This window comes from Lethenteron reissneri, unplaced genomic scaffold, assembly GCF_015708825.2.
Source record: "Lethenteron reissneri isolate LAM-NWPU_2019-01 unplaced genomic scaffold, ASM1570882v1 scaffold_1780, whole genome shotgun sequence".
NCBI lineage: Eukaryota > Metazoa > Chordata > Hyperoartia > Petromyzontiformes > Petromyzontidae > Lethenteron > Lethenteron reissneri.
The window spans coordinates 9365-20393 of NW_026891532.1; the positions used below are offsets into that span (position 1 = coordinate 9365).

At 43.5% G+C, this 11029-nt stretch overlaps 1 protein-coding gene across 1 annotated transcript; it reads right to left on the bottom strand.

The window, feature by feature from the left end:
* Window positions 1–808: 808 nt before the first annotated feature.
* On the bottom strand, window positions 809–10705 carry LOC133339312 (zinc finger protein OZF-like). Its single transcript, XM_061547437.1, has 3 exons — window positions 10670–10705; window positions 5965–6037; window positions 809–3857 (listed from the first exon to the last, which is right to left on the bottom strand). Exon 3 carries the CDS (start codon window positions 3827–3829, stop codon window positions 2591–2593), a length of 1239 nt encoding a protein of 412 aa, XP_061403421.1. The 5' UTR covers window positions 3830–3857; window positions 5965–6037; window positions 10670–10705; the 3' UTR covers window positions 809–2590.
* Window positions 10706–11029: the final 324 nt, after the last annotated feature.

The window sequence follows — 11029 nt, forward strand, 5'->3', positions numbered from 1 at the left end:
AAATCGATCCAATTTTTTTTAGCTTTTTTTGCAACGAAAAGTTTATTCCTTGGTTGCGTTTAGCCTGAGTAGCCCATATATTACGTAAAAAGTGGGGAATTTCATGAATTAAATTTTCGAATATAGAAAAGTTAATCGGCATACTGTGCCGTTTTTAGGCTCAATAAGCCCAACTTTCAGATTTATTTTCAGACGAAAGTTAATTGGCTCCATTGTATTTAGCCTTAGTATGCTATGTATTAGATTAAAAGTGGAACATTTTATGATGAAATGTTCACATCCCAATATAGAAAATCGGCATACTAACCTATGCCGTTTTTGGCCAATAATGGACAAATATTTGCAACTTCATATTTCAACAAAAGTGCAATCCTCGGGTGTGCTTAGCCTTAGTATCCTATATATTACGATAAAAGGTGGGACATTTCACACCGGGTACTTCCTGCGAGTACTCTTATATAAGCGCACCTCATCTATCTGTGATGAACGCTGCACTTTCCATAGTTTTCATGCAGGGGGCGCTGCAAACCTACGCGCCCCCTGCATGAACGACGGAGAGCAGGGACAGACGTTCGATCGCGTTGGAATCAATCTGCAGACGGCGGTCTTCTGGCACGGCCAACTCTGTCACCTTATCTCCACCCCGCGATCCCAACCAGGTGAAAGTCCGCATCGAACCGAACCCCGGTAAGGCCATCTACTTAACGACTAGAGAAAATTCACACGAAATGTCGTTTTCAATGAAGTCTTCCAGATGGAAAATGATATCAGCTTTTATTGAAGAAACACAATTTAAAACATAATACAATTCAAAGTTTCATTTTTAAACTTCAAAAGGGAGCATCGGGTGCTTGCGTGGATGCGTCGTTCGTGTGCAATTTTCTTCGTGACTTTCCTGGCCCGAGGCCGTAAATGGTTGTGAGGGGCACCGCAGGCGGTCAGGCTTGCTTCAACCCCATGGTTGTCAACATCCAGACGTTAATCGGCAAGGACCATTTCTTGTCCTAGTTCGCCAACATATAAGACGTCATGCAAAATTCTAATGAGTGTTGTTGTGCAGAATGTATCTACTAGATGTGCTCTGCCTTGTAACCAAATACAAATCTGTACCAAAAATGCATTCCAAATGTGCTCTTAAAATTACCTCCTTGCTATGAAGCAGATCAGCAGACACGACATCTTTCATTTATCGATCTCTCCACGAAACAAAGGAATGTTTTACACAAACTATAACTTAGCACAGCTGTCTGGGAGTGCGTCATTGATTCAGTGCAAGCCACCTGTGGACCCTTATTGGTGCACAGCGTCTCAACAGCAGCCGGGCTTGTTTCAACTGATAGTTACGGACATCCAGACGTTAATCAGTAAGGAGCATTTCTCGTCCTAATTCGACAAAATCTACGTCAACACGTAATACAAAATTATAATTCGTGTTGTTGAGAATGTATCTCCTCTACGTGTAACTTTTGAGTGGTATGCCTTGTAACAGATGAATGATCCGAGTGTGCTCCCTATTTCAAAGACAATGAGTTGCTCCAGAGGGAGATGCTTCCTGAAAACACAAAAGTACCCTTTGACCTGTATCACAAGAACAATGAGTCTCACCTGAGTTATCTGTACAGGTTACTTGAAAAACACACACTGTGTCCTAACATGACTTATTCAATGTTTGACTCTTATAGACAAAAGGCTACATGTACGAACCCAATCAGACAAGTATTCAGTCTAACTTATTGACAGGCATACTAACAAAATTGAATTACTGCACGGAAATATACCACATTAAGTTACATCCTATTAACAAGCTAATTAAAAAACATACGCACCGTCGGCTTAACAGTGTATGTACAACATACTAATGCACCATTCAAAACGAGTCGGCCATTGCATGCTGGCATCTGGGTCAAAATTGAGCAAATTCTAAACATTACCTACAAACTCCACAACTGAGATGCCACATCAACCATCGCCCCCTACTGACAGGCTCTTGTCGACATGCAGGCCGGTGCAGGGCCACCACCTTGTGCCACACAGGGGCAGCTGCCACTTGGGATGCTCTTCGAGTGTTTGAGACGAGATACGATACAAAACTCAAGAGTTGCCAGAGGCGATTAAGCAAGCACAATATAAATGCAATTATAACATAATGAATGCTTGGGAGCTTATTGGCTCTTGCTCCTGGTTAGAGGTCTACCCAACACACAGGTGCACAAAGACTGGCCGCTCTTACCCTGCAGGTTGCACCGAGGAACCGAGTGTTTAACTTCACATTATTGTCATTAAAGGCCTGTGACAAAGGTGCATCTATTGGAGCGACATCGTTTCAGGCTTACACATCTACCGGGTCTCCATTCGACTTTGTACTGTCTCAAAGGAAGTCCACCCACACTTCCACTTCCACAAACTGCTGGGAGTTGCCTCGCTCTGCCTCACAGTCAGGATTCTCCTCCTGCTCCACGTTGCTTCCATCGATGTGAAGGTCAGATTTTGGAGTTGACTCTTCATCTTTACATTTTACCTTCACTTCTTCACTCTTCACCATCACCTCTTCACATTTCACCTTCACCTCTTCATATTTCACCTTGATTTCTTAAAAAGTGTCCAAGCTGGGATTTTCTTCAGGTTCTTGTTTCATGAGGGATGGGCACATTACGGCACTTTGACTTTCACAAGCTGATTTCAGACTACGCTCCTTGTGGATATTCTGATGCTTGTGTGTTCTCTGGTGTTTTTGAAGATGTGGTGACTGTACAAACGCCTTCCCACACACACTGCACTTGAAGGGTTTCTCTCCCGTGTGCGTTCTCTGGTGTTTTACAAGAGTAGATGAATGTGAAAATGCCTTCCCACACACACTGCACTTGAAGGGTTTCTCTCCCGTGTGTGTTTTATGGTGTTCTACAAGAGTAGATGACCGTGCAAACGTTGTCCCACACACACTGCACTTGAAGGGTTTCTCTCCCGTGTGTGTTCTCTGGTGTTTTACAAGAGTAGTTGAATGTGAAAATGCCTTCCCACACACACTACACTTGAAGGGTTTCTCTCCCGTGTGTGTTTTCTGGTGCCGTGTAAAATGAGATGAAAGTAAAAACGCCTTCCCACACACACTGCACTTTAAGGGTTTCTCTCCCGTGTGTGTTCTCTGGTGTGATAAAAGATAAGATGAAAGTAAAAACGCCTTCCCACACACACTGCACTTGAAGGGTTTCTCTCCCGTGTGTGTTCTCTGGTGATTTTTAAGAGTAGATGAATCTGAAAACGCCTTCCCACACACACTGCACTTGAAGGGTTTCTCTCCCGTGTGTGTTCTCTGGTGTGATACAAGATGAGCTGAAAGTGCAAACGTCTTCCCACACACACTGCACTTGAAGGGTTTCTCTCCCGTGTGTGTTCTCTGGTGTGCTACAAGAGTAGATGAACGTGCAAACGCCTTCCCACACACACTGCACTTGAAGGGTTTCTCTCCCGTGTGTGTTCTCTGGTGTGCTACAAGAGTAGATGAACGTGCAAACGCCTTCCCACACACACTGCACTTGAAGGGTTTCTCTCCCGTGTGTGTTCTCTGGTGTGTTACAAGAGCAGATGACTGTGCAAACGCCTTCCCACACACACTGCACTTGAAGGGTTTCTCTCCCATGTGTATTCTCTGGTGTTTTACAAGATGAGCTGAACATGCAAACGCCCTCCCACACACACTGCACTTGAAGGGTTTCTCTCCTGTGTGAGTTCTCTGGTGCCGTGTGAAATTTGCAGGATTATCCGTGCTGTATGCACACCGGTCGCATTGATGCCTTTTTGCACCGAGCCGCGCCGACTGCCTTTGCTCCATCAAACCAATTCTGCAGAGGCAGCAACAGCTGCAGACAGAAAAAAAGTTATATCCACACCATCTACACATCAGTATCAATGCATATACACAGTAACACGTGCCTTACATGTCTGTACTTATTCATATATTCATGATATAGTGAAAAAGCGTCCCAAATTCATCACACGGGCTGTTATGGCACAAAATGAGAGGGCAAATGGTTAGAAACATGCCTGGAAGCCCTCGTATCTTCAAAATGAACATTAACCCAAAACTCAGAGCACACAATTTCAGCTGTTTGGCTTCAAAATAAATGTTTATGAAAGCTAAATTCAGCTGACATAGCAAAGGGTGTTGAAAATAATACTATTTGTGTCATGCACAAATGCATAAATTAATGTTCAATCGCAACTTAGAGGTGTGATGCCAGGCACAGATGTCCTTGACTGCTGGGATGAGCAGTTCCGACTTCAGCTGCTGCACGTGTGTGCTGTGATCATTTCCTGACTCCATTCTTACAAAGAGTTCCAGAGGAAAACTAAAATAAACTACTGTTTTGATATAACCTCTGTGCTCAATAGAGTTAATAGACTTTACTGCAAATACAAACTTGACACTGTCACACACTCAGAGGTGGAGCCAGGATTTTCAGGTAGGGGGGGGAAACCCCTCCAGCAATGAAAAATTACAGGAGTTGTTAGTAAGTAAGGAGTTGTTAGTGAGAAAGGAGTTGTTAGTAAGAAAGGACTTGTCCCTTGCTTTTCATTCGACGCGTGTTGATGCCTTCAGGAAAGAAGATAGACTTTTGTATTTGGGGGGGGGGGGGGGAAATGGCCATGACGTATGTGGCATCAACCCGCATCACACCTGAGCTAAGGGCTCTGCAATGCTTACCCCCCTACCACATGGCTCTTCGCGCGCCGTACTTCTACAGCTGTTCACAGCGTGCCGGGAGATTTTAGGTGGCGCTTCGCTCCTGGCCGATTAAGTCATTGGCTTCTCGGAGTTTCAATACAAATCCGTGTGAAGAACGGGTACAACTGCCATCTTAAATATAAAACAGAACTTACACCTGTTTGTTTGTGTGAAGCAGCAAAAACTCTCCAACGCTGTGAGCTCTGGCGTCATGAAATTTTTACAGCTTATGCTGTCTGGAATGTCTAAGCGAATGCCACGTCATTCCCTTCCCGAGTGGCAAAAATCGACCTGACGTAGCAGTGGGTTCAGGTTGAATTTCCTTGAGTGAAAACATCCGATTAAGGTAAATTGAAGTGTTTCGGCTTCCTTCTTGCAAGCATCAATTTTTTCAGGGTTTTTCATTGAATTATGAGGGAATATTAAATTAATCCAAGACAAGAATCCAAGTCCCGGGCGAAGCCGGGTAGTGAAGCTAGTTACTAATAAACCCCAATGATCCTATCAAAATTAGGGATTTATATCGGATCGTTGGGGGGGCACGTGCCACCCCACCCCCACTGGCTCCACCACTGTCACGCACTGGCATGGTTCACAGGTGGTGGTGTGTCCAGACCCACGCCTGGCCACCTTCACCTGCTCAGTATTAATGCTTCCTCACTCCAAGTAATTCATTGAGGATCAATCAACACAGCCGAGGCTGCGTGTCTCTCTCTCTCCGTGGTGAGATGTTAACTACCTCTCCTGGCATACAGGAAGTCGTGGGTTCGATCCCAGCCTTGACGCCTGCTGTATATTTGGAGTTTGCGTGCCTCTCTCTCTCTCCCCCCGTGGTCGCGTCGATTTCCCTCCGTGTCCCCCGGTTGTCCCCACTCCACATGCAGAGAGTGAACACCGCCACGCGTCCAGAGTGAACACCGCCACGCGTCCAGAGTGAACACCACCACGTGTCTAGAGTGAACGCCGCCACGCGTCCAGAGTGAACACCGCCACGCGTCTAGAGTAAACACCGCCACGCGTCTAGAGTGAACACCGCCACGCGTCTAGAGTGAACACTGCCACGCGTCTAGAGCGAACACCACCACGCGTCCAAAGCGAACACCGCCACGCGTCTAGAGTGAACACCGCCACGTGTCGAGAGTGAACACCGCCACATGTCTAGAGTGAACACCGCCACGTGTCTAGAGTGAACACCGCCACGTGTCTAGAGTGAACACCGCCACTCTGTTGACGAGCCTCACCTTGTTGTTATTGTTGTTGTGGGCAGGTCGCTTTTGAAAACAAGAGCGGTACAGCAGCTCAAGCGGGCGTGGCCTGGTAAAAAATGAAAAAAAACTGTGTGAATATTTAAAACAAAACAAGTTACAAAGTAGCGAGCCAGGTGAAGGGAAATTAAAACTTAAGCAAGATACTCTTTGGTTCTTTCGGTAAAGTCACGTAGAATAAATAAATACATTATATAATAGCATACGACGTTTCAACTGCAACACAAGCAATCATCATCAGGTACAAATGAAAGAGAAAAAAAACGTATTAAACTTAGAGTCAGCTAACATAACAGTCAACACCCTACCTGGTTGATAACGTTCTTCCAAAGATTGCTCAATTTTAGAGAGAGACACGGAGACACATAGACAGACACATAAGCAGAGAGAGAGAGAGATGACACAAAAACACACAGAGAGAGACACACATATAGACACACAGAGAGAGACACACATAGGCACACAGAGAAACAACGCCTCTGTGTTGAGGCCTTAAATAGAGAGAGGGGGGGGGGGTAGAGAGAGGGGGGGTAGAGAAACTAGCACGTCAATGCAAGGCCGTAGCCATGGAGTCAACATTGGGGGGGACCAAATCTTCCACGGGTCTGGGGTCCCCCCCCCAGAAAAATATCTAAATTTGAAAACTATTTTCCTGCCATTTCCTCCCTAAAATATTTTTTAAAGTTCACTAGCACATGGGATGGACTTTGTTTTATTTGATACAATAATGTCTAATAGTGTATTGTAATACATTGGTCTGTTTTTTCTTTTTTACCTTTCTTGTTTCATAGTATGTAATGGCAGAGATTAGGGATTCATAAAGTACAACGCAATCCTATAAACAGGAATCTATGCATTGTTATATGAAGACAAGTCCAGATTTCGTGGCCAAGGTTTAGCAAATTGTTGTCTTTATTAACAGAGCATCGCAATTTTGATTTACAAATATTTTTACAGAAACATATTGGGGGGGCATATTTGATTATTATACTTATTATAACATATTATAACATTATAATTATGACATATTATACTTATTATAACATTATAATTCATATATTATTATAATTATTATAACATATTATACTTATTATAACATTATAATTATTATATATTATAACATAATATTATACTTATTATAACATGTCATAATGACGGCCTTGTGTCAATGAGAGACTTGGAGGTTTGGTGACTGCACAGAGAGAGAGAGAGACACTTAATGCAATGCAACACAGAGAGTCGGTCAACACACCAACTCACGTACTCTTAGGTTTTTTTCGGTAAAGTCACCACGTAGGTAAAAAATGAAATTAAAATTAATAAAAGCAAAAATATAAATAAAATAATAAAATTATAATAAATCACGCCTCACTTGATGCAGCAAATTATAGTCTACATTATAGACTGCCAGTACACTCACCCAGCTTAATAACCAGGCTACAGTCTACATTATAGACTGCCAGTGCACTCACCCAGCTTAATAACCAGGCTACAGTCTACATTATAGACTGCCAGTACACTCACCCAGCTTAATAACCAGGCTACAGTCTACATTATAGACTGCCAGTGCACTCACCCAGCTTAATAACCAGGCTACAGTCTACAGTATAGACTGCCAGTACACTCACCCAGCTTAATAACCAGGCTACAGTCTACATTATAGACTGCCAGTACTCACCCAGCTTAATAACCAGGCTACAGTCTGCATTATAGACTGCCAGTACACTCACCCAGCTTAATAACCAGGCTACAGTCTACATTATAGACTGCCAGTACACTCACCCAGCTTAATAACCAGGCTACAGTCTACATTATAGACTGCCAGTACACTCACCCAGCTTAATAACCAGGCAACAGTCTACATTATAGACTGTCAGTACACTCACCCAGCTTAATAACCAGGCTACAGTCTACATTATAGACTGCCAATACACTCACCCAGCTTAATAACCAGGCTACAGTCTACATTATAGACTGCCAGTACACTCACCCAGCTTAATAACCAGGATACAGTCTACATTATAGACTGCCAGTACACTCACCCAGCTTAATAACCAGGCCACAGTCTACATTATAGACTGCCAGTACACTCACCCAGCTTAATAACCAGGCTACAGTCTACATTATAGACTGCCAGTGCACTCACCCAGCTTAATAACCAGGCTACAGTCTACATTATAGACTGGCAGTGCACTCACCCAGCTTAATAACCAGGCTACAGTCGACATTATAGACTGCCAGTACACTCACCCAGCTTAATAACCAGGCTACAGTCTACATTATAGACTGCCAGTACACTCACCCAGCTTAATAACCAGGCTACAGTCTACATTATAGACTGCCAGTACACTCACTCAGCTTAATAACCAGGCTACAGTCTACATTATAGACTGCCAGTAACACTCACCCAGCTTAATAACCAGGCTACAGTCTACATTATAGACTGCCAGTACACTCACCCAGCTTAATAACCAGGCTACAGTCTACATTATAGACTGCCAGTACACTCACCCAGCTTAATAACCAGGCTACAGTCTGCATTATAGACTGCCAGTACACTCACCCAGCTTAATAACCAGGCCACAGTCTACATTATAGACTGCCAGTGCACTCACCCAGCTTAATAACCAGGCTACTGTCTACAGTATAGACTGCCAGTGCACTCACCCAGCTTAATAACCAGGCTACAGTCTACATTATAGACTGACAGTACACTCACCCAGCCTAATAACCAGGCTACTGTCTACAGTATAGACTGCCAGTACACTCACCCAGCTTAATAACCAGGCTACAGTCTACATTATAGACTGCCAGTACACTCACCCAGCTTAATAACCAGGCCACAGTCTACATTATAGACTGCCAGTGCACTCACCCAGCTTAATAACGAGGCTACTGTCTACAGTATAGACTGCCAGTGCACTCACCCAGCTTAATAACCAGGCTACAGTCTACATTATAGACTGACAGTACACTCACCCAGCTTAATAACCAGGCTACAGTCTACATTATAGACTGCCAGTACACTCACCCAGCTTAATAACCAGGCTACAGTCTACAGTATAGACTGCCAGTGCACTCACCCAGCTTAATAACTAGGCTACAGTCTACATTATAGACTGCCAGTACACTCACCCAGCTTAATAACCAGGCTACAGTCTACATTATAGACTGCCAGTACACTCACCCAGCTTAATAACCAGGCTACAGTCTACATTATAGACTGCCAGTACACTCACCCAGCTTAATAACCAGGCCACAGTCTACATTATAGACTGCCAGTGCACTCACCCAGCTTAATAACCAGGCTACAGTCTACATTATAGACTGCCAGTACACTCACCCAGCTTAATAACCAGGCTACAGGCTACATTATAGACTGTCAGTGCACTCACCCAGCTTAATAACCAGGCTACAGTCTACATTATAGACTGCCAGTACACTCACTCAGCTTAATAACCAGGCTACAGTCTACAGTATAGACTGCCAGTGCACTCACCCAGCTTAATAACCAGGCTACAGTCTACATTATAGACTGCCAGTACTCACTCAGCTTAATAACCAGGCTACAATCTACATTATAGACTGCCAGTACACTCACCCAGCTTAATAACCAGGCTACAGTCTACATTATAGACTGCCAGTACACTCACCCAGCTTAATAACCAGGCTACAGTCTACATTATAGACTGCCAGTACACTCACCCAGCTTAATAACCAGGCTACAGTCTACATTATAGACTGCCAGTACACTCACCCAGCTTAATAACCAGGCTACAGTCTGCATTATAGACTGCCAGTACACTCACCCAGCTTAATAACCAGGCTACAGTCTACATTATAGATTAAATTAATAAAAACGCCTCACTTGATACAGCAAATGTGGCTGTGACGGTGCCACCTGATGACGGAGACTTGTGTTGCCTCCGAAACGTCGTGATTTGTTTATATTTTATTTCTATTTTTACTTTTATGAATTTGTATTCATTTCTTACCTACATGGTGACTTCACCGAGAACTAACGCTTCGCCTGGCTGATCGCGTTCTTCCACAGGTTGCTAAACTATCTTCTTGGTTCTTTCGGTAAAGTCACTTAGAATGGAAATAATGAAATAATAAAAATATTCAACATATTAGTTTTACTATTTTATTATTTACATTCTACGTGATGTAAAATATAATAAAAGTTTATTATGTAAAACATAATAAAAGTGTATAGTTTTATTTTTATTATTTTATAATTTCCATTCTACGTGATATAAAACATTACAAGGTTATTATGTTTTATTTTTATTATTTTATTGGTTTATGTTTATTATTTTATTATTTCCATTCTACGTGATATAAAACATAATACAATTGTATAGTTTTATTGTTTTATTTTTTTATTTCTATTCTACGTGACTTTACCGAAAGAACCAAGAAGATGAATCACTGCAGTCACGAAAGAAGCTTTACATCGAAATTGCTCAACGAAGCGAGAGAATTGAAGCGAACGCGACCAGGCGAGGGCAGGAGGCACTAGGCCCCGTGTTGTAAAGTTTAAATCTGGACATCGCTTCCATGCTCGCTGCTACTCAATTGACATCCCTACGAGAGAGAGCGCGAGGCTCTACCTCGGTAAACAACAACAACCACCACAACAACAACAACCACCACAACCGCGATGACAATTTCTCGCCTCAGATTTCAGTTCCCGCGCCGAGCGGCAACTTTCCGTTACCTCGTGACGTCACGCGGCAGCAGCAGGTGACATGACGTCACTTGAGCGGCTCTGTAACTTACATAAATTATGTTAATGAGCCTGGCCCACACGTGGAGGGATGGGCCGTGGGTGCCGAACCGGTCACAACGAACTCGTGACGTCATTCACGAATAAATTATGTTAATGAGCCGCCAGTCAGTGGGCGTGGCTTTGCCCAAATAAGGATAGTGCTTGAACAGATAACGGAAGTGACCAAGGCAGAGGTGACGTCACGCTGCCTTGAGACGGGTTGGGGTGAATACTTTGGTGACATGACGTCACTAGCAAGGTACACCT